Below are 24,652 nucleotides of genomic sequence, written 5' to 3' on the forward strand. Positions count from 1 at the left end.
ATTTGAACTCAAGTAACTCAGTTGTCACAGAGAGTGTGCAGGTTAAAGGCACTACATATGCAAATGGAATGCTGGTCTTACTGAGCTACGCAAAAGGACTACTGCAGTTAGGACAAATAGCAAGCATTTTTGTAAAAAATGAAACTACTGTCCTACTTTTGCTTCGAGGGAAAACTGCCAGCTGGATACCTGATCTTGGACTCTATGAACTTGATGAAAATGCTTCTGACCTGTTCAGTTGCCATGATTTGAACAAACTTGATGATTATCATCCACTTTATTCTTACCAGAGAGGTACTCGGTGGCTCATTCCTCTTAAACACACACCAACATGGAACTTGTGAAAAACTATGTCAAGAAAGCAATGCCATCGCTCAGTAGCGATCAGATGGATACACTCATGGCTAAACTGGAGGAATTAGGAGTTCTCTCTGTAGATGACCTGAGCCTTGTGGACCCGGAGGACATTAAAGACACTCTGCCATTCATTCAGTGCAAAAGATTCGTCAGAGCTGTCAAAGCATTGGAAGCAGGTGAGTTTTTGCCCCTCTGTTTTAATGCAAGTTTTCTGAAACTACAAAGGTTTATTCCAAAAATGCAAAAAAAAAGTTGCCATCAGCTGTACATGGCAATAATTACTCTATAATTGGTTTTCATAATTAGGTCCATTTGTATTCCTGGTTGACCCAAACTGGACATTGAGGACCAATGTATTAATTGATTTGCAACAATTGTGATGTGTTTAATTTATGGAGATGTTTGTCATGTCATCCATAGATTCACAAACTCCACCGCAGTTCACCCGGCCTGGCCCCTCATCAACACCTGAACCACAGAGGTTTCAGCTGCCCTCAACACCACCTGAGACAGCCGACTCCCCATCCCAAGACGCATATTCTGTACCATGGCACAAATTTCCCTCAAAAGTCATGGATGAGTTGCGTGAAAAAAAGTACATAATGGGGAAAGACAGACGAGAGATGGTTCGGATCGTCGCTGAAGATTACCTCCATAAACACCCAGGAAGACCTGGTAGACAAAAGCTGAGGGAACTCGCCAGTATGATTGTAGGACAATATCCTGCCTCCTTCAAGCTGATAGAGCCGTTTGGAAACAAACCTTTTGCAAAAGATGGTTCTGAAACTCTCTTTCGTCAGCTGGAACACAGAATTGAAAATATGAAGAGGCCACAAAGCTCACTGAAGAGGCAAGCAGGGGGTGAAAATTCAACAAAGAAAAGGCCCAGGAATTCAGATCTGTATGGATGTGTGGCGTGGGATCCAATCATTGAGGGGGCCGTGTGTAGAGAAGACCTGCTGTCTAAACGAGATGAGTTGAAACGTGCCTTTCAAACCCAGGATCTTCAGGTGGGTCTGCAATCATCCATTACAGATACAGAAAGCTTTATTAATCCTCGAAGGGCAATTCGGTTCCTACAGTCCACCATCTAGACATACAACCATTCACACAGCAATAGTATATAGCAGGAGTAATGCGATAAGGTCTGGGTCCAAATACAATTTAGGACACATTGTGAAATTGTAGATCGTCTGTAGATCACTATGCCCATAGTCAATTGAAATTGATACCCTGTTTTATTATTTTAATTGGTTAGTTTGACTAACTGTTCGACTGTTTGTCTAACTGCCTCATATCTTTAGGAGTCATCTGTTCGAAAATTGATGACTGAAACATATCCCATTCAGCGTGAAATCCTCAACGATGATGATACCACTATTGCCGTTGTAAAGGACGAGTGGCCGTTCCTGTTTGAAGTTCCTCACCTGTTTGATCATGCATCTAAACTCCTTGGCTTCTCTGTACAAAACAAGCTGGCACAGGTGTGTTGTTATTGTTATTATTATGATTGTGCTGTGCTGCTCCATATGGAGAGAATTTTGTCTTTATTAATCAATCAGAAAAAGATTTGCAACCAAAAAGAGAGTTGAGACCAAAAAAGATAAACTGGCAACCAATCAAATAGAATAACTTGGATGAACAATCAAATGGAATAGATTTGAGACCAAAAATCAGGAAGTGACAACCAAAAAAGCAGGACATTTGAGATCAAAACAGAACAGGTTGCAAATGAAAATGAAATAATTCATTTTTATTTTTATTTTTTTCAAAATTCTCTCCATAGCTCCAAACGAAAATGAGTGTTAGTCTTATGTACTTGTACAAAATTAACACCTTGAACCTTGAACAGGAACTTTCCAAAAAAGAAAAGGGGATCAATGACTTCCTTGACTCCAAAGGGATGAAGATGGGCGAAGGTCCAATACAGCTCATCTGTGGCATTTCAAAATACTTCAAGGAAGACTCTTATAAACTCTTCCACAAAAAAGAGGTAGATGTTGTAGATTTTAAACTGTGTGCAAGATAATTATTTGCATCCAGTGGTGAACCAAGTAACCAACCACAGTAGGAAGTATAGATTCCCCTAATTGTGCTGCTGATATTCTCTATAAACTCTCTATCTATAAACTATTTACATTAATGTTTTTGCATAATGGCTACCTCTGTCTGATGAAGACATTAGCAGATAGTCAATTTGCCAGCAGGTTTGTGTGCACTGGAAACATTAATTCATGTATCATGTCTGTCACCAAAACAGATCTCTGCAGATCCTGAAGTCGAACTCCCAGTGACCCCATGCATCCTAATCAGAGGTTTGTAGTTAAATCTTTTTTTGTATCCCAGCAAGCTGTTGTTAGCTGTTGTTATAAGCTGTTGTTGTGTCATATTTATTAAAGAAATGTTTTGCTTGCCTTAAAATATAGGATTTTTTTTTTTTGTAAATGGTACATGGTTTTTATCTGTGTTTAAGGTGACCAGCAATTCAAGATTGCTGTTGATGGGTTACTTGTCAATGACCACATCACCTCTCCCATTGTGGCCTTGAGCTACGTCTTCTCCATGTTTTATGTCTGCAACGTCCAATACCCACCGGAGATGGCTTTTACTCTCGAATTCATGCAAAGGTAAGCACTCATTGTTTGGAAATACTTTGTAAATGTGACTTTGCCGTGCCTTTCTGCACCTGACCTGCTTTTTGTCAATCTACACTAAACCCGTTTGTCTGAGATGTACAAGCTCAAAATGTTTCGTCACATGCTGTGAGCTTTTAGATCAGCTGTTATTGGCTTATGATCCCCCTGAATATGGATTTGTTCAGAGATTTTGTAGCTCCCTGTTGAAGACTATTGTTGGAATAAATGTGTCATATCTTTTTAAAGGGCAGGTAACATGCTTTTTGCTTTAAATAGTGTCCTAAGTCAATCAATAACAAAACAAACATAACATGATTCCAGTTGGGAAATGGAGCAAAAACATATTTTTCTCAGAATGGTTTGTTGACACAAAATTCGTTTGAGCTATCTCTTTAAAACCATTAGCACCTGAGACCAGGTTATGTCAGTGGTGGTCAAACCTTTTCATGTCAAAGACACACAAACTGAAATTTATTTGGCTGCAGACCCCAAACTCAAAATATGTTGTTCCAGGGACCCCCCCGAAGGAAAGACTAAACATATTAATTTAAAAAATACTACATAGTGGATTCATGCCCAAATGTTAATACTTGTACTGATGTGTAACGTGCACTGAATGTCACAGTTTCTCCACTCCATGTTTGAATAACCCCCAGGACAGTCCGTGTTCAAATGTGCTGTTACACCTTTTGATAGGACAATGTCAACTGTGTTTTCTATCCCCTTCTGTGTTCTGTGCATTTATAATATCCCTGCATACACATTGAGGATGCATGCTGTCATGTGTTGGTGATAAGCAGACTTCTCACCCTTGCAAACATTTCTGTATATGCACAGTGTGAATGCATGTGTCTTGAAAAGACAAAGGAAGAGAGCTTAGCCACTGGCACCAGCACCACAACAACATTGGGTTCTAGACAGATGGTCAACTAGAATGATAGAGAGGTTCACACATAGGGGCATATTGAAGAAAACAAATGTAGGATTTTATTGAACTGCTCCACTCCTGTCAAGCCACACTACATGTGCAAACTTTGTCTGCATATCACTATTGTTTTGTTTTTTTTCCCTCAGAGTTTTCTTTGGGGTCAATCCTGAGGCTCCAAGGCAGAGAAGAAGGGGAAGAAACGGCACTTCATTCCTCCACAGGTGTGCAAGCTGGTTTCTCAGCTGAAGGAATTTGAATGCAAGCAGAAGGAATCTGAATGGGCCATTTGAGCTGTTCTCAGAGCTCAGAAAATACCTTTTTGGACTGAATGTACACACACACACACACACACACACACACACACACACACACACACACAAAGGCAAATCCAAAAACATGGGGCTTGGGAGTAGAAATACAGATTTTTACAGTATTAGGTGAGTTCAGATGTTTTAACTAGATGCCCACAACACACATGCTGCAGTTTCAAATCCCCCATGTTAAGGGGGAGGGAAGGTGGGTGATATTTGTCATTCCAGTTAAGCTTTTCCTGTCATTGTGGAGTTGGAGGTGTAAGTTTTAATTTTTTTTTTAGTTTTAAGTTGTTTTAAGAGTTTTAAAAATCTCTTTATGGCATGTTGCACAGTCATCCTTCTAAGGTCATGGTTGTTATTGCTGCACTGATGTTTTATAGATGTAAAATTGTAAAATTTCTCTGAATGTGAAGGTGATGTTCTGAATGTTTTAATGGTTGTAGTGTAAATATTGCAAATCATTCACCACAAAAAGTGAAATCACTTTAAAGCACTGGCAGCTGTTAAAGGAAATAAATAATTGCTGTGATTCTACATTTGTGCTTTATTGATGGTAAACGGTATAGAGAATGGTACAGAATTAAACATTTTAGGATGACTGAAGTGTCCGTAAATGGTATGGATTGAGTACTTAAATAATACGGAATATTCCATTTTAGGTTTGATGGAACTGTCCGTAAATGGTAAAGAAAAAGTCAGGTAAATCTACGGAAATATCTGTTATAGGGTTTACGGAATTGTCTGTGCAATAACGCCGAAATTTATGGAAAATACGGAATTTTCCATTTTAGGTTTGACGGAAATGTCCGTCAATGGTACAGAAAAACTCGGGTAAATCTACAGAAATATCCGTTTTAAGCTTTACGGAAGTGCCCGTACAATAACGGAAAAAGTGCTGGTAATTAATTACCAGCACTTTTTCCGTTTTATAACGGAATTTTTTTTAACAGTGCACATTATGTCTGATTTGCAGCTTATTTATAATAAATGTGTGTTATTGTGTAAGATGCTTGCATCAGAATCCAGGACAGTTGTCATGGGGACCAGACGGATGGTGAAACAACAGTTGATTGTACTGAATGTTACTGGCACGAAAAAGTAGCACTGTTCCTTTGTGTCTTCTCTCCTTTGTACCATCACTCCTCCTTTGTCCCCCCTTCTTCTTCACTCTCCTCTCCTGTCTTCCCTTGAGTTTCCTCTCCTCTCTCTTCCTTTCTTTTTGCCCCTTGTCTCCCCCTATATTCTCCCCTCTCTTGCCTTACTTGTGCTCCCATTCTCTACAAATCTATATGCAATCATCCTACTGCAGCAGCCGAATTTAAATGTGGAACAAATGTTGTGACAGACTAAAGCTGGATAGAAGTCCTTATCCGCAGAGTGAGAACTGAATTATCCTGCTTGAGTGAGCTGCTGACACACACATATTGAGAGGAAGAGAGAGAGAGAGGGCAAGTCTCAACGGAATTAAAACAACCTTTCTGTCTGTCTACCAGTAACCCTGGAAGTCAGTAATTCCTTAATTCCATTGTGGAGACATTCAAACATTTTCTTTGACTTAAAGTTGTCAGGTTTTGCCTTTCCTCAGCGGTAGCCGTGAGCCACCAGGACACCTGTGGAAGGAAACTTAAATAGTTATGTAGCATTAGCCCTGGATAGAGTTGGGCGGCTTTAAATGAAAGGACTGCATTTGTCAGACCTTGTCTGAAACTCAATCAATGAAAATCCATATTGGAGAACTAAAATAATCTGAGATAACCTGAGATAACTAAAATAATCTGAGATGTGGCTCTTTGATTTTTTCTCTTTATTCTGCTAATCTTGTAAAAACAATAGAGTGTGCCTGGTGTCACAAACAACTTAAAATAAACCACAAAGGGAGTGATCAGGTAGTTTATCCTGGGTAAGTACAAAGTGACTACAAAGTTACTTAAGTTGGAGTTAAGCATCATCTCATGCTAGAGGTGCATGTTTTTCCCATGTTTTTTCTTATTCCCAATATGGAATCAAATATTATTAACACGTTAATGTGGATACAAATGCTGTGGGAAAAAGTTATGCTGCATAAGAATTTTAACTTTCTGTGGGTTGCATTTCATAACTTGCTGTACCAGGATGTCATCTGGGAAATACTGCAACATTTCACATACTTAGGTATTAGAAAGAAAAGATGAGGTTGCAGGACAGCTGATTTAAATTCATTTTATTATAGTGCATGGAAGTGAAATCACTCTCTGATGATTAAATGAGAAAGAAATAGAAAGAAATACAACACAGCTTTCCTCTTGTTTTATTTCTTATTATCTTAACAGAGATTTATAAAGATATCTTAAGTAATCAGGTAATTCTTGGATCTTTTACAGTTTTGTCTACATTTTCATTCAAATAATGCAAACTGGTTCCAACCCCCCAAAAAAGCTTCTAAAATTAATAACGTCCCAAAAAGATTATTTTGCACCAAAATGGGTCCCAGCAAAGCTTGCTCTAATTGTTCACTGCAGACAAAACAGTTGTTTATTAGAGACTTTGTGTTGTTGCAATCCAAAATGTTTTTATTTTGGGTCATTCAGCCTGGATGATCCAGATTGCTGCTGTTACAATAACATCACATCAATGTTTAATAGTCTGCAATGCAGAGATAACGCCTCTGATAGTCAGTGTGTGTGTGTGTGTGTGTGTGTGTGTGTGTGTGTGTGTGTGTGTGTGTGTGTGTGTGTGTGAGAGAGAGAGGGAGAGAGGTTTTGCATGTCACTGACAAAAAAGAAAGAGAAACAAAAATGATGAGTGTGAGGGATAACACATAAATACATTCAAGTGTAACCATATAACTCAGTTTCCATTAACATTTTTTGAGTCTCACAATCATCCTCAAAGTTGAACTGTTATTTTTGGTCATCCCAGAACGGCGCGCCAATCCTGTTTCATAACAATTTGATTTATTCTGCCAACAGGGACAACGATAAGAAAGCTGATAGTGCTGCCAAGTCCTCAAAGAGCAGAGTACAGAAGACAAAACATGAAACATTCAGCAGAATTTGGCAGCTGCTTTTTGAGCGTAAATAAATCAATTAGATGTACAGTGCCTAGAATAAAACACATTTTCCATTGCTATGGGCCCATTTTCTGGTCCAGAGCTGCTGGTGTTCTTATGAAATGGAGCTCATTTAGTAGAAAAAAAAACCCTCAAAAGAAACCAGGAGCAATAATAATCACAAATGTTTTCACTGCACCACAGTAACTCAAGAATATGCAGCTTACCATTTAATACACTGGGTTAACAAAAATCTGAAAAATTATCTTGTATTTTGCTTTAAATACTTTTTCCCACTTGTCAGGAGAGCAAGCTGCGGAAGTCAGACGTCAGCCAGGGGTGAAGTGAAACTATAATTCAAGGCTCAAATTTGACCAGGTGCTAATTATAAGTGTGTTGATATAGTCAGGTTTTTTAAATGAGACTTTTTATATATAATTTCCCTGTGTGCACCACAACGTTAGATTTGAAATCAAAGTCCAGACGTCAGTGTCATTTCAAGAGGTTTGAATGAAATATTTAACTGTTCAGGAATTATAGCCACTTTTGTACACTGTTCCTCGTTTTCAGACCCACAAGAATAGCTGGGCAAACTAACATTAAAAAAGAACGGCTTGGTCATTGAAGAATATCTCATTTCTTTGCCTCAGTTTTGCAGCATTTGGCTGAATCTGAGCACAAGGTGTAGCCGTGTACATCTAAATTTATCCTTCTACTTCTATCAGCAGGCACGTCATCAATAAACACTAGTGACCTGGTTCCACTGGCAGCCATACATGTCCATGCCATACACTGCCTCCACCATGTGAGACAGATGAGGAGGTATGTTTAGGATCATGAACTGTTTCTGTCCTTCTCCTTACTTTTCCCCTTCCTATCATTCTGTTCCAAGCACTTGTATCATCCTTTCTTGTCACACCAAACCACTGCAGGTCCTCCTTCAACACATCCACTAATCAAAAACACTTAAGATCTTATTTGGTGGCAAAATGTATTTTGCTGCTCATTATATACAGGCAGTTTTTATGTCCAGGTGATCATTGCAGTAAAAGTTTATTTTGTTAACGCTTTAAAATAACTGCTCACATAAGTGCCTGGAGGCATTGCAAGGTGGCAGCAGCAGGTCTCAGCGAGTCTGCATATGTGCACTTGAAAAGCAGATGTGTTGTTTTCAGACCTAAGTTATGTTTGCAAAATTATTCCAAAGTCTGTGACTGGTTTTGTTACTGTGTTTTCACCATTGTATGCCCGAAGGCACATACACGCAAACACGCACACAGGTGGCTGTTGCTTTATGCCACGTTGTGTTCCCCACGGCAACCATGCAGCGGTCTCACACGTACACGCACACACCATCCACTTCTTCTATAGAGGCTTCTTCCCTCCTCACATAACCGTCTGACAGACAGCTTAGAGTATCTGTTATCTTCCTGTACATGAAGCACCACATACCCCAGTGGTTTTCAGCATTTTGGTGGCACATTTACAAAAAACAACATGATTCTCAAGCAAACTGGAATGACCCAAATATGTTTAGCTTGGAGGAGGAAAAAAAACATAAGCTCATTAGATTTAATGTTAGACATGTGGTGTTGATGTGGACTACATTTCAAACAAAAATGTAAACTTCCTACATTAATGTGGCATCTTTTACTCTTTCTGGAAAATAGTACACTTGAAAGAAAAGTAGACTCGTAATTCAAGCTCGATTCCTGCTTGTTTCCATCGCTTGGTTTTTTCCACCTCTTGGGCCATCCATTATATTGTTGTCATCTCGGTTTTGCCAGTCACTTCATTTTTATTTTATCTTCTCTTATTTGTTTGTGTGCTTGTGTATGTGACCATGACTAACAGGTCACTGCTGTTCAGCACTGCAGCCAATCCCTTTAGGTCCTTGTTTCTGCTGCTTGTTTAGTGACCTTGACAGCTTTTTCCTGTCCCTTTGAGTCTCACTATTCCCACTCTTTGTTCCTGCTCTTTCCCTACATCTTTCTCACAAATTTCTTGAAAATCCCATTCTCTTCTATTCCCTCTTTTCCTCTAATCCACCTCTTTTTTTTTTTTTTGCGCTTGTCCTGGTCTTTCTTCTCCTCTTTGCTCTATGTTTAGCTACCTTCTTAGGGTTTTCCATCCCTCTAGGTCAAATCTTTCCTAATCACTTATAGTACCCTCATCTCTCTCTTTCCTTCTTTCCTTCTTTCTTTCTTTCTTTCTTTCTTTCTTTCTTTCTTTCTTTCTTTCTTTCTTTCTTTCTTTCTTTCTTTCTTTCTTTCTTTCCATCTTCTGCCATCATTTGCTTCTCCTCTATTCAGCCAGGGTGAAAAGTATCATTACAGCATAAACTCTAATGGATTCTGTCAGTATTAAGTGAATGTTGGTGGTTACATAGCGAGTGATGTCAAGCAAATACATATATTAAGACCTTTGGTCATGACAGCCTAGAGACTCTACCACCAAATATATAATTATTTGCTAGGTTCGGCATTCAGTTCGGTTTTGGTTATGGTTTTGTCTTATAATAGTCCATCCATCCTTGCATCCTTTTCTTTCTACTTATCCATCTCATTCAGACTATCCCAGGTGTCATAGGGCAAGAGGATCACAGATAGAGGAAGTGGCTGATATTGAGAAATCTTACCAATGGCTGGACAAATCTGGACTGAAAGACAGTGCAAAAGCACTAATCATGGCAACACAAAGTACTGTCAACATCAAGTAGGCATGGCGTAGATGACCTCTGGGGTTATTTCCAAGGCTTCTGCAGTGGTTATTCATTGTCAAGGTTGCACAGATTGTTTTTGTCTTTTATGAGATGAACACAGACTGTTTTATCCATTGCACCTGCAGCTACACATCTCCTACAATGTAATGTGTTTGATTTTGTCATTATGAGAAAAGACAGTATTAAGGCTGCGGTGACTGAGTTTTATTTCTTGTGAGTGTTGTAACTCCCACTTGGAAATAAACTCTGAAATCACTTCAAACAGATCAGTTAAGATCAGCATGAGCCAGCAGACTCTTTGACTTGCTTCCTCCCATTCGTCTCTCTCCTCCCCCCATGTCCTCTCCATCCCTCCTCTTTCCAACCTCCCCAACATCCTTTTTCTCTAACTTTCTCCTCTTTCTATTTGTACCTCTATTTTCCCCTTCTTCCTCCTTCTCTGTGTCTCCCGCCTTTCTTCTCACTTACCCGCTCTTCCTCTGCATCTACCCTCCTCTTTCTCTCACTCCTCTCCTAATCCCTCCTCTCCACCCTAATTTAAACTCTTTGAAGTCTTCAATAAGGCTCCATAATAAGCTTCTCCCTCTCCAGGCAAGGCAAGGGAGCAGCCTCTCAGTTCCCTTCTGCCTCTCTGTGAGTGGAGGCATGTTTGTGTGTGTGTGCGTGTGTGTGTGTGTGTGTGTTCGCTGTTTATTAGCATTTCTGCTTGTGAGCTTTCATGCCTGTGTTTGTGGATGTAGCGTACAAGCATGTGTGTGTGCACACTTGTGTCTGTGACAGAGAGAGTAGTGTGAAGCTAAATGCTGAGCAGAGAGCCCTGAGGGGAACTGAGGAGCATATTGTGAGCAGATCAAAATACGACTCAGCTACAGATTAAACTGTATAAGTAGGTTATTGATGCAAAATGTTCTGCAAAAGCTAGAATTCACTTAGAAATTAATGAATTGAAATTAATTGAATTCAACTGAGTTTAAATTTTGAACACTTAATAAAACAAATAATCAAACAAGAGGCGCTTTCATCTTCTCTCAGTAACTACTACAAGTCACATAATGCAGGCTATCAAACAAAACACAGTCAGTATCAAAAAGATCTTTTTCATTTGAGCAGGTGCAGGTTTTCATAAAGGAAATCTCTGTACTTTCCTAAGTCCAACTCCCTTAACCCCCACCTGTCCACAACCCTCATAGCATGATTCTGCCACCACCGTGCTTCACAACTGGGATGGTGTTTCGTAGGTAGAACCTGGTTCCCCCTATGCATGATCCAAGATTAAGGTCAAACAGTTGAATGTTCGTTTCATCAACCATAGAACCTGCAAATGGGCTTTTAAGTGGCTTTCACTAATACATAGGTGTGTCTGGCTATTTGGCCTTAAAGTCCAGATGGGTGTAGTGGCACCTATGGTTGTCCCTGTGGAAGTTTTTCCCTCAACCCCTGTGTCTGCCTCGTGTGTCAGTCTACGTGTTCCCTGTTTTATTGAGACAGTCTCACATCCTGTGTTAGTGTGTTCGGTTTTGCTTCCTGTCTCATTTTGTTAGATTAGCTCCAGCTGTGTTCCCACCTGTTCCCCATCCTCTTGCTACCCCTCTGTGTATTTAAGACCTTTGTCTTCCTTTGTTTGTTGCTTCTGCATATCTCCCCTTGTGTTTCCCATGGTCCAGGTTTCTGGTTGCTATTTTCTGTGAGCTTATGTTTTAGTTTCTTCCCAGTTTAGGTTTTGTTAGTTTAGTCATTGTCTCTTTTCACATTTAGTTTGTGTTTTTGTGCCTGCCGCTAATAAAGGCTCACTTTCAGTTTAAGTCCGTTGTCAGTGTCTGCATTTGGGTCCACACTCTCTCTCATCTCCACGGCGTATGTCACAGCAGACGTGACAAGTACAGTTTTGTGAATAGCTTGCAAAATCTTCTGTAACATTTTCACTTTGTCATTATCTTGGATTTTTTTCAAACATGACAAAAGGTGAAAAAAATAAAAGGCTCCAAATGCTCTCAAGCTTTCATTTTATCTTAAAATCTGATCATGATGTCTGGTCGACTTTTCGACGGGTCGAGCATTTTCACAGAGTTTCTGCAATCGCATTCTCCTTTCAAATGGATCTTGGCAGTTTTGAAGGAAGTTAAAACTCTTAGTCTTGGTCACCCATTTATTCAAGACTAAAAGCTGAAGAAGATGGAAGATGCTAACTGGCTATGTTCATGTGGCTGTGTGTGTATGTTCAGTCTTGATAAATGAGCGCATTTACGTAGTGATATTACAATTTAAAAACTGGCAACAAACAGAAAACTGCTGTGCACATCCACACCAGAACAGCTTAGGATTTTAGTGATGCTGAAGGGTGCTGTGGAGATTTGATACCTCTGACTGCATCTAAGCAAAAAATATTCTGACATAATTTAGGCATTTATGTCTCCAGAGAGAACTCACTTCACTGGTGATGGACAACGTGTCAGTGTTTGGTTCATTATGGGAGTCCGTGGCAAGGATTTGGCTGGTTATCTTTGTCCACTGTACAGTACATCTCTTTGAGCTATGATAGATTAGGGAATGGTTTCAGCACACACACACACACAAACTTGCGCACATGCACATACACACACACACACAAATCTCTCAGCACTTGTTTGACACACACATATAAGTACAAAAATAAGCAAACACACAGTATATGCGCACATCCACACAAATATTCAGATGGCACACAAATACACATTGCCTATTGGCTAACTGTCCGCACACACATACACACACACACACACACACACACACTGCTCCATGGGTTTATCTTCATGATGATAGTAATCAGTATGAAGCCCACTGGCTACAGCAGCAGGCTGCTTGGTAGTCATTACCGTTAGCTTAACTGTTTACACTCGTTAATCAAATTAGCAAGTCACACACAAGCCCCGCACACACTCACACACAAAACTGCACACACACACAAACATGCTTTGCATACACTTTGCTGAAACACACTGGTAAACACACACGCAAACAGGAGATGTAAACATGAAGAAGGGCTCTGAGTTCCATGTGAGATTAATTATCTCTGTCCTAAAGCAGAGACAGTCAGAGATGGGGGGGTGGAAGGGAGGAGGAAAACAGATCTCCACACTTCTGCAGGTAGAGAGATAAAAATGAGATAAATACAGCGAGAGATGGTGAAGAAGAGAAACAGACACCGGGAGCCGGTGGGTGGTAGACAGATGGGAACAAAGATGTACACGGGAGCTGAGGTCACACCTCTACTTCTGATCTTAAAACTGAAATCTCAGAGTACTCTAAGTATCCAAAAAACAAACAAAAAAACCAAAACCAGGCAGAACAACAGTGACAACCAGAGCAGGGAGCCCCGAGGCTATAAGAGAGTTTTTAGTGTCTAGTGGTGTCTGCATGTTTTGTCTTGAGGCCAACTTGTTGAGGCAGTGGTGAAGTTTTGATTCCAATGAGGATGGTGAGCAGCAGTGAGACAAGATATGATATAGCCACACTGAGGATCAGTGTATAGATAAAATAGGTATAATTGTAGGTTAAATAGTCAATGAACATTACCTTAAAATCTATAGCTGCCGCTATCAACCTCTCTTTCAGCCATTACGTTAGAACATGTCTGTGAAACACCATACCCCATAAATTTGCTGTATGCAACACTCCCAAAGGCAGCAGTCATAATCAAATCATCAAGCATGAGTATAGCAGGATTTTCTTCTTTTAAATTACAGTCTGAGCTCAGCATGAACATCAGCCTTAAAGCGCTTGGTCATTATTGTCCAGTGACAGTTCTAATAAAGTTTATTTGACCTATGCCCTGACTGTTTACCAAATGACAACAGGCAAGGGGGTTATGAGCTTGATTTGTACAACATTTACAGGAAAAGAAAGAGGCTTGCTCTGGTTCTGAAGCACAACTTCCATTGTTGTGGGGAAGCAAGGAGGCTAATCGCTGGTAGAAAGGTTAGTTTCAGAAATAGAAAGTGGAGAAAGACACAAACTGACAGTTTTAGTGCAATTAAATTACTGTGGGGGTAGGGTTGCCAACCGTCCCTGCTGCTCCATCTTTTACACCAACGTTTACGTGTTTGCGCGCGAGCAGTGTGAGCGGCTGTGGTGAGACCCTCACGAGCGATTGATGATCGGGAGTTGGTCGTGAGGTGTTAATCACTTCTCGTTACCCCACGTATACTACACGAGGCACGATGAAGGCCAAAATCGGTCCGATCACTCAAAAATCGGCTCAAAATGGGCCTAAAACCGCACAGTGTAAGCCCAGCATTAGAGCAGCAATGTTTGTTCAGAGAAAGGGAAAAATGGGAAAAGGAAAACACCTGGCTGGAAAAAGTTAATATGGGCATGTGCAGTGAATATCAGTGCTATGTGGCCAGAAGTGTGATAATATAATTTATTTTGTGTAATAAACAACTGCAAGGATAGATGATTACAACAAATAGATGACTAATACATAAAAGTAATACATAGATGAATAATGATGATGAGTTAAGATGCGTAATCATGGGAACAAGCGGGTTTACAAACAGGAGCAGCTGATTAGCATTAAGCCAATTGTACTAAATGCACTAAATGTGCACTGTTACAAGAATGTTTTTCTTTCTATTGTTTTCTATTATTTTAAGTTAAGCAGGACAGAGTTCTTTTAAAGAAAGATTTACTTATATTCTCAAAAGTTAAGCATGACAGGCTTCTGTTTAAGAAAGAGACCTGTTTTACTGTGTTAATGTTGTCATTTTGAGCTAAAAAATAAATGGCTAAATGATCATTTGTTTCACATGTGTTCATATCACAAAGAATACACATCTACTTAAATCAAATTCAAGTCAAATGGTTAAAAAAATAATTTCACACACAAAAAAAGAGCTAGAAAATTCACCACACTGGGAAGGGTGAAGACAACTGGGTCGCCCGGCCCTGGCCACGAGGTGTCCCTTATTTATTTTTCAGGGAGTTGGCAACCCTATGTGGGGGCTACCTGTAATAACCCAAAGATGTGTTAGACTTTACAAAACACAAAGGCATCAGCATAATGGGAGAAAGAAAAAATATGGAAACATTTGTCAGAGCTTTGTAGCACTCACTCACAGGGGAAAAAATAAACTTGGCAAGAAACTCAATCCAATAACAAAAACAGAAATGACTCTGTTTTTTTCCACAGCTTTCCATAAGCACTGAAATGAGAAATGGATTTTAATTGTTTTATGTTTTTTTTTGTTTTTGTTTTTTTGTTGTTTTTTTTTGGGGGGGGGGGGGCAAAAAAAACAATCAGACCAGTGACGTCACTGCCTCAGAGATTTGATGCATCAGTTTACACTGCATGTTGGAAAATGTTCAGCAGAGGACGATGGTGTCCCCTCGCTCAAGATGTTCTCAGTAAAGATTAATGGAGAATAGGACACACTGTGCATGTGTATGTGGTTGTATTTTTGTGCCTGGTAGCTGCCCTGTATTTGGTTTCTTTATAAAGACGCAGAAAAAGGATAAGACTAACTAAAGCAGCTAAAGCGCAGATTAGCAGGCAGCAAGCTACTTTGTGATCCCATCTTGCAACAGACACGCACCATTTTTATCATGGCCATACATTATATAAATGAACATTTTACCATTTGCACACACACACATGCACATACACACACAGATTAGCAGGCAACCATTTATTTGCAATATAATCTTTCAATCCAGGACTCGCTGCAGTGAATTTTAGTGACGTTACCATAATGACTGCAAAATCAATTCCCATAGCAGTGCATTATGTGCACATTATACGGCAAGCATTCATTTACAAGTAAATGACTAACTCGGGTCCTGAGGAAAGGGATGCTTCAAAAAAGAGTTAATGTATTTACATACATATTTCACAATACAGTAGATCTTTTTATACATACAGTATACCGGTAAACTTCACTTGAACGATTTGTTTCTATGGTTATCAAGACGCTAATTGAACCTACTCTGCATATAAACAGTGCTTTCTTTTAAGCTCAATATAAAAATGGGAGTTTCTAAGGCACTCTTCTGATTCTGTTCTTAAACACCTGATCCTTCTCTGGTATTTTACAAAGTTATATAGCATGCACTCGCTGCCCTCTTTATTAGATGAACTCTTTTACTTTAAGACCTATCTTCATGGCACAGATTCAACAAGGTGCTGGAAACATTCCTCAGAGATTTTGGGTCCATATTGACATGATAACATCGCATGATGCACATCCATGACATGAATCTCCTGTTCCGCCACATCCCAGTGATGCTCTACTCGATTTAAATCTGGTCACTGTGCAGGCCATCTGAGTACAGTGAACTCATTGTTTTTGAAACCAGTTTGAGATGATTTGAACTCTGTGACATGGCTCGTTATCCTGTTGGAAGCAATGGTCAGAAGATCGGTGCACTGTGGGATGGACATGGTCAGCAACAAAATCCACGTAGGCTGTGGTATTTTCATGACGCTCAGTTGTTCCCGAGCGTTACAGAGTAACAGTGACAGAGTTACTTTTGCCTTCCTATCAGCTTGAAGCAGCCTGGTGATTCGCCTCTGACCTCTGACAGCAACAAGGCATTTTCACCCAGAGAACTGCTGCTCACTGAATATTAAAGATAAAACTATCTTTTTCAGACTATTCTCTGTAAACCCTAGAGATGTTTGTGTGAGAAAATCCCAGTAGATCAGCAGTTCTTGAAATACTCAGACCTCAATCATGCCATCACTTTCTAGATTGTAACCCAAACATCACTGACATCTCTGAAAAATATATATATTTAATATAGTTACACGCCTCATAATTATGCCAGATTATCCTGATTTTTTCATTAATCCTCAAGTAATGAGGTTGATTTGCTGCGTCGCATTTTGCAGAGTTCCTTGTTATCCTTTTCAAAATCCAGCACTTAACTTCTATTCTGTGCAGCATTCTGGGTTTTTTCTTTTATTATTCCAATAAAAATGTATATTCTTTAATAAATGGTTTAATTTATACCATTTTCGGAAGCAAATACTTGCAGGATGTTTTTTTTTTATATATTGACGTACTATTTTATATTATCAGTGGCTGTGAAATGTGGGGCAAACATCCCCCTTTTCGGCATGTAGTGGCGTTGTTTATTGCATGTTTACAGCTATGACACATTCATATATGCATGAATGCACTCAAACATAAGCACACAGATGAGTGTAGACACAGAGACCATAAACTCACCCAGACACAGAAACACACGCAGACTGCAAAAAACATAGACGGAAACCCTGCCAGGCGCTGAGAAAACAGATAGTGAAAGAAAGGTAGCGAGGAGATAATGAAACAAGACAAGAAGAGCTGGATAAAACACAAGTGGAGGAAAGTGGAGGTTAAAAAAAATGCGCGCGCGCACACACACACACACACACACACACACACACACACACACACACACATACCACAGACAGCAAGAGGAAGGTAATTCCAACGTAGAGAGAGAAGAGAGAAATGTTAAATAGGTGGAAAGAATAAGAAAGTTATACAATTAGAAGGTAAAACTTGAAGTAAATAAAAGAGATAAAAGGACATCATCAACAGAGAGAAGATAGGTGTTGTAAGAACACTTAGTTCTTACAACAGTTTTATGCTTCCAATCTGAGGCTATTCATTCATTCATTTATTTATTTATATAAATACATCCTTTTTAAATAGCTATCAGATTTATTGACCAAATAAATAAGTTAGAAATGGGTAATCTATTTGATGATGATACTTAATATTACAATCTGCTTTCTGTGAAACAGCAACACGCTATGCAGCCAACACTTGTTAAATTAATAATGCCACCTATTGACCCACAGTGGTTTAGACAAAAGCATGACAAACTTTTTATAGCATACTGTTTGTTTAAACTGTTTTTCTTTGATGCTATATTTTTCCTAATAAACACACACATGCCAGATATTGTTAGTAATATGGCTACATTTAGTTTTCTCCTAAATTCCAATGTATTTTAAATACTAATGAAAAGGTGCAGTTCATGGCTAAATTGATCATGTTGTTTCTCAGGGCAATATGTTAGGAGTGGATAAAAAGCCTGACGGACTTTTTAGAGTGGAGCTCAAACATTGTATGTTTTCTTGCATGGATCCGTAACATGGTATATACAGCCTTAAAGTCTTAAGATATGCTTAATTTCTGTATATTTTGTTACAAAATTAGAGTTTATTGAAATGTGCAAACATACTTGGATTACAGTATATATGATAAAGAGTTTGTATAATTCTACTGAGCTTGAAAGTTGAGATTTGGTGTAACTATCTTTAGTCTTCATCACAGCCTGAACTCTCATAGGCAAACTTTCTGGTAATTCCTTTAAGTAGTCTTCGGGAATAGTTCTCCAGGATTCATGAAGGACATTCAAATCTCTTTTTTGGATGTTGGCTGCCTTTTTGTTCCCTTATCTGTCAAGATGTCAAAGTAAGTTTTTTGCTGCATTGGCAGTCTGTTTGGGATCTTTGAAAAATGATGGAGTTGCTTTAGATGAATATATTCCAGATGGTACAGCAAGATGGATCAAAATCTGAAGATACATTTCTGTGTTCACATTTCCATCAATTTTGACAAGCTCTCTAACACCACTGGCTGAAATCCAGCCCCAAACCATGACAAAGCCTCCACCGTCAAACCTGTTGCCACTAATTTTCAGTTCAGTTCTTGTGTAACTTAGCACACCTCAGCCTTTTCTCCCTGATTCCCTTCCTTAAGAACTGCTTCTTGACAGCCACCCCTCCACTGAGACCATTTCTGATGAGGCTTCAGTGAACAATAGATAGATCACCTGAAATGCCTTCAGGTCCTGTGTCAAGTCTTTGATGATTTTTTTTTCCTGACAGGACAAGATACTGTTCATCTAATGTAGATAGTTTTGTTTAAGCGTGTCACTTTTTTTGTCCTCCACTTTTCCTGTTTGTCAAAAAATTGAGGAAACACTGCACACCATGCTAAGTTATGCCAAGCTTTCAACAAATACCTGTTATAAGAAATGAGGCGTAACAGTAAAATCAATTAATGAGGACAGGTTGTTTATTTTTAAACCCTTAAAGGTGACATTCCCTCTTTATCTTGTGGTAATAATGCAGGTCAGAAATACAGTGTAACAAATTTGTCTGATTTCAGTCCATTTTAACATATGCAGTTTTGTTGAATTACGATTTTGGATGTATGTTTTCAAAGGAAATGGGGGTTTTTTGCACAGGGAAAAAAGCTACAGTGATTAACAGTATTGGTTTTTCACTCAATTGCATATTACAACCAGAGTGAATAGTCAAAACGAGGCAGGTAGCGGCGGATCAGTAGGAAGCAGTCAGAAGAGACAGAGTTGTTGTGCTAATTGTAGTCTACCCCTGGTGTGGGTGGAAATGAGATCCTGAAATAACTACTTCCTGGTTCTATTTGCAGCTGAGGTCAGCAGCGGAGGAGTACATCATGCTGATAGGTGTGATGTGGCTCTGTCGGTTTGACCCTCACCTGCCGCGTATCCTTTACTCAAACCCTGGAGGGCGAGTGTGTCAGTGTGTGTAAGCAGACATGCATACATGCAACACAAGTGTCCAAATACAAACAAGTAACTGTTACAATGTGTCCACGGTTCGAGTGGGCGACCTTGACTGAGAACAGAAGGAGACACAACCACACACACACACACAGACACACAGACGTGCCTCACTAGAAATATATAGTTCTTTGTGTTTAGTTTTTGAGGAGTTTTTTTTAAAATGCAAACGCACAGAAATTCTCTCATACGTAGGATTTGGTAAACTTCCAAGACACACCAACATACGCTTGCACACACACCTCACCTATTACCAAATCATTATGTACAAATAGCTAAAAGAGTACAGAAATAACTTAACCTTGCAAGCTGACACACACAAACATATTCTGTCGCTCTCTCTCTCAATTTGCATCTGACACACACACACACACACACAGTATAGGCTTTAGCGTGGCATTGAGTCATCAACCCTCTGCTGTTAGTCTTCCTCTTCCCTTCACTGCAGGGTCTTTGGTGCTGTGAAGGTCATGCAGACTAATGAACCTACATGAACACGTGCACACCTACACAGTGCACATACAGTACTGTGCAAAAGACGCACAGATACCACCTGGAAGGCATCTGATTGGTTCAAAAATGCACTACAACAACCCTAAACATGCAGCCAATACCAGCTTCAGTGACAAGAAGAACAAAAAGTTCTGCAGCAGATGGTCCAACTTCTTCAGAGTCCAGATTGCAACATCATGACTTCAATCTGGGATTAGAGCAGCTTGAAGACCAGAATAACTGTGGCAGGTTCTCCAAGTACCTGGAAATACTGAGTGCATGTTCTCACCACTAAATTTTGGTTTTGTAAAAGTTTCACTTAAAGTCACTGAAATAATAAGTAAAACCTATTTATAACATTGTTTTTGAAATCCTCCTTGCTCTGCTTTTAGAGATCTGAACCTTTGCTCTCCACTCTGCCTGCCTACGTCACATGTGCCGCATGTACCTCATTCAGCTCTTAACATGTTGTGTGAGTTCAAATTTATATTTTCTTTATGTAATTATACAGACTGTGCAAAAGCCTTTAGCACTGGGATTAAAGTGAGCCTGCTTTAAGAAATAATTAGATTTTCTTGTTCCTGAAGGTACTGTGGCTCTTTGGCACTCTTGTATTATCGGGAGTCTTTATCAAAGTACTATACCTTTGTACTGCATTTGCACATGCTTTGCAATCATGTGCTGTGCATAACTGTAGCAGTGTGTGAATTAGATTTAAGTGAGGAATGAAAATAGCCGGTTATGGTTAGACACAGCTGTGAAGGTCAAGGTTAGGATAACTGGCTGGGGATTGCATTATGCCGGTAAATATCCCCACAAACATAGCCATACACACTTGTGTGTTTGTTAGGGGCCTGGTTTTCTCCTGCAGGCTGGTTTGAATCGATAGCATGGGAAAGTGCTGAAATAGCAGCCTGATGCATACACACACATGCGCACACACACATATACAGATACAGAAGGGTGAGTCACTTGAGCAGAAAACATGAACAAGAATGCTGACTTCTGAAATAAGGCAAACATAGAAAGGAAGAAAGAAAGAGCCAAGCTTTTAATGGTGGGAGTATTTGCTGTGCACTTCTCATAATGTGCTGCTAATTCTTTTCCCTTTTTTCTTTTCTTTTTTTTTTTTTTGTTATTATTTATTTTATTTTATTTTCGGTTGTTACAGACGGGACAGACATGACTGGGAGAAAGAAAGATGAAGGAAAAGAAAAACAGAAGGGAAGAGGGACAGTGAGAAAGGGCACTTAAAAAGAGAAAGAAGGACAAAAAAATCTCCTGGATCACCTGTTGAGAGAAAAAGAATAGAAAACAAGCAAAAAAAACAGAGCAACATACTAAACACAACACCATCATGTTAATCTAGCTAAGTGTAAACAGCAGTAAATACTAAATATTGAATGTTGTTGTGTAGCAAGCAGGGCCAACAGCGCACAATGTGCTTGGAACTAGCAGCCAATAGAGGTGTAGTTTATGTACAGTATGAACAGTGAACACCCGTGTGCCCACCTGTGTGGATCAGCGTGCTTGTGTTCCAAAGGTTTCCCCATGTAATGGTCTGCTAGAGGATGTAGAGAGCCATAGCCCTGTCCCCCAGGGCATGAAGCAGGCATGGAGGAGATCCAGGCCCCAGACATCCAGAGGCCCCAGAGTGCGAGAGCCCAAGGAGGACCACCGGAGGGGCATCCGTGCCACCCTCCTGGGAAGAGCTGAAGAGAGCCCCAGATGAGGGGTCACCCAGTAGCCACGGAGCAGAAGCCAGAGGGGGCTGCAGTGGCGTGCCCGCCGGCTCTGTGAGGGCCCCCTTTGCCCCGGAAAAGGCCTGACCGAGCAACAGGAAACAGGCCCCGCCAAGTAGTCACCGGGAGTGAGCTGGTACATACCTGAGCGCCCAGCCCCGGACACCAAGAACCACCAACGCACCAACCCCTGAGGGCATCAGTTACTGGCAGGGAGTGCGGTGAGGGGAGATAGGCCTTTGGAGGGCCTGGGAGTTCCCAGAGAGGTGGAGTGTAAGACCCGACCTGACATATAGACACACACAGACACAAACATGCATTCCCATCCTCATGCACACATATACAAATACTCAGCACTCACTCAACGTAGGGATAGACATACATGGACACTGTACACACAATCGCACTCCAGGTACCCTCGCCCCTGGAGGGGGGAAACGGCACCTAGACCCAGGAGATGTTACCCTTTCCCCCGGGTGGAGGCAAGCAGACCGCCCCAGGCTCCACAGCAGCAGGGAGGCCCCGCATCCCAGATCCCAATCGGACGGCCAACACCTCCTTCCAGCCCCCCCGTCCCGATGGCTAGGAGAGAACAGGGGTGTGTGAAGACCCTAAACCACCCTCCTCTCACTCATGTGTAGTGTTGCTGCGTGTTGTTCTAAGGTGCATTTAAAACACGGGAGAGCATGGTGCTGCTGCCAGAGAGCAGCAGGTGTTAGCACGGCCCCTCCCGAGACAATGTCTACATGGATTTAAAATTGAGAGGTGGGCACCAGAGGTGGGGTTGAATACACAGACCGTCCACTGGATGCCGTTAACGTGCCCACTCTCAAGGCCCTATATGTATGTGTTATGAGAGTGTGAGTAATGTGGATGTCTAAGTTGTGGAATAAAATTGAGGCTCAGGTGGCCAGAAGGGGACGGGGGTGGGATGCCTCCCCTGCACCCTGGTGACACACCCACACCCCAAGGCCCTACTTATGTGGGTGGGTGTGTTGGAGTGGGAAGAGGGAGGCAGCCGGGGATGGGGAAGAAAAGAAGGGAGGAGCAAGATGCCCCTCTCTGGGGCCAGCTCCCCCGCTGACCCCAGTAGGCACCCCCGTCCTTCGGCACCCACCAAGGCAAGGGAACCCAGGCCCATCTAGACCGGGGCCTACGGCAGCAGGACCGCCCAGCCCCGCAGGACCCAGGGCAGCCCACCCGACCCAACCGCAGAGGAAACTGTACCCACCCTAACATTCAGTCATCTCCCAGACTGCACAAGACAGTAGACACCCAGGTTAAGTTTATTCTCCACCTCTCCTATGACTCTCCCCCACCTTCAGAGTGGACTCCTGCAAGGATGGAACAAACTCCCTGTCAGTTGAAGAGCCCCCTAGTTAGGAAGATGCGCCAGAGGACCCTGGCGCCAGGGCTGAGCCCCCGTGCATCCACCCGCCCACGACCTCGGCGACACACCAACAAGGACCGAAGCCCCCAAGGCCCTCTAAGAGCAATCAGAGCCACTAACCAAGTTATGACCACAACCCCTGGGTTAAGCCCTCCAGGGATAACGTCCCTAGGGATTCTCCAGACGCCCTAAGCCCGTCCCAACCTCCACATCAACCACAATGGCGAAGGCGGGACCAAACCACGACCCCCCACCCCCGCTAGGTGATGGAGCCAATCAGAGGAGCCCAGAGGGATTGATCTAATGTGGTGGCAGAGGCTGTCTTGAGACCAATGTGATCTATTAGATGGTTTCTATATTGGCTAGAATTAAGATTATTTTGTTTTTCCAGTTCATGAGAACCATTTTCTTGGCAATGCATAGGGCAGTAAAAACCATGTGGACTGTATTAGTTTCTGTAGTGACATCATCCAATTTGCCCAACAAGCACACTAAAGGGGAGGTTGGAATTTTACATTTGAGACACTTTGATAAGTCTTCACATATCTCGCGCCAAAACTTTTGCACTGGTGGACAGAACCAAAGAGCGTGGATGTAATTGTCTGGTGTATTGCCTTGACAGTGTGAGCAGTTGTTGGAAGATGTAAGGCCCATCTTGAACATCCGATGACCTGTATAGTGCACTCCATGTAGTATTTTGTATTGTATTAATTGCAGACTGGGATTTCTAATCAATTTAAAGGTTTTTAAGCATATCTGAGACCAGAGGTTTTGGTCTAAGCCGACTGACAAATCTGCTTCCCACTTTGCAATAGGAAGGGATATTGATTCATCTATTTTAGAAAGTGTTCTGTATATTTTAGACAATAATTTGGGGGATTTAAGAGTAAGAAAATGTACTGGTGGTGTTTGCAATTCAACTTGACTGAGGTTAAATTTCTTTTTTACTATAGATTTAATTTGTTGATATTCTAAAAAATCTTTTCTTGTTGATCCCATATTGTATAACTAGTCTGTCAAATGGAATAAAGTCTGTTCCTTCTAATATATGTTCTAAGTATTTAATTCCTTTACAACTCCTTTCTGGAAAATTAATCATATTATTGTTTTGTAATATGTCAGGGTTATTCCAGATAGGTGTACGTTTACATGGGATTAATGAAGACTCCGTTATTTTTAGAAACTCCCACCATGCTGTCAGAGAAGAGCTGATGTTGATGCTTTTAAAGCATTCATGTCTTTTGATGTTTGAGCTGATAAATGCTAGGTCTGAAATCTCTAGATCCTTGCATAGTGCCTGTTCAACATCTAGCCAGGGCTCATCTAAGAAGGTATGTTTTGACCATTCTGAGATGAACTGAAGCCTGTTGGCTAAGAAATATTGTTGAAAATCAGGCAGATCTAATCCTCCTTTATCCTTGGTTCTTTGTAGCGTTTTTAAGCTGATATGCAGGGGTTTATCTT

General features: G+C 40.9%; 1 protein-coding gene across 1 annotated transcript; it reads left to right on the forward strand.

Annotated features, from left to right (window-relative positions):
- Positions 1-1,108: 1,108 nt before the first annotated feature.
- On the forward strand, positions 1,109-23,181 carry LOC308406021 (uncharacterized protein; the record flags this gene model as incomplete). The annotated part of the gene is made up of 8 exons (XM_080896829.1): positions 1,109-1,367; positions 1,662-1,841; positions 2,210-2,350; positions 2,618-2,672; positions 2,831-2,984; positions 4,068-4,142; positions 22,800-23,021; positions 23,124-23,181. The coding sequence occupies exons 1-8, from the start codon at positions 1,179-1,181 to the stop codon at positions 23,179-23,181; spliced, it is 1,074 nt and encodes a 357-aa protein (XP_080752955.1). The 5' UTR covers positions 1,109-1,178.
- Between the last annotated feature and the right edge of the window lie 1,471 nt (positions 23,182-24,652).

This window comes from Rhamphochromis sp. 'chilingali' (assembly GCF_963969265.1).
Source record: "Rhamphochromis sp. 'chilingali' genome assembly, chromosome: 11".
In the NCBI taxonomy this organism is placed as follows: Eukaryota; Metazoa; Chordata; class Actinopteri; order Cichliformes; family Cichlidae; genus Rhamphochromis; species Rhamphochromis sp. 'chilingali'.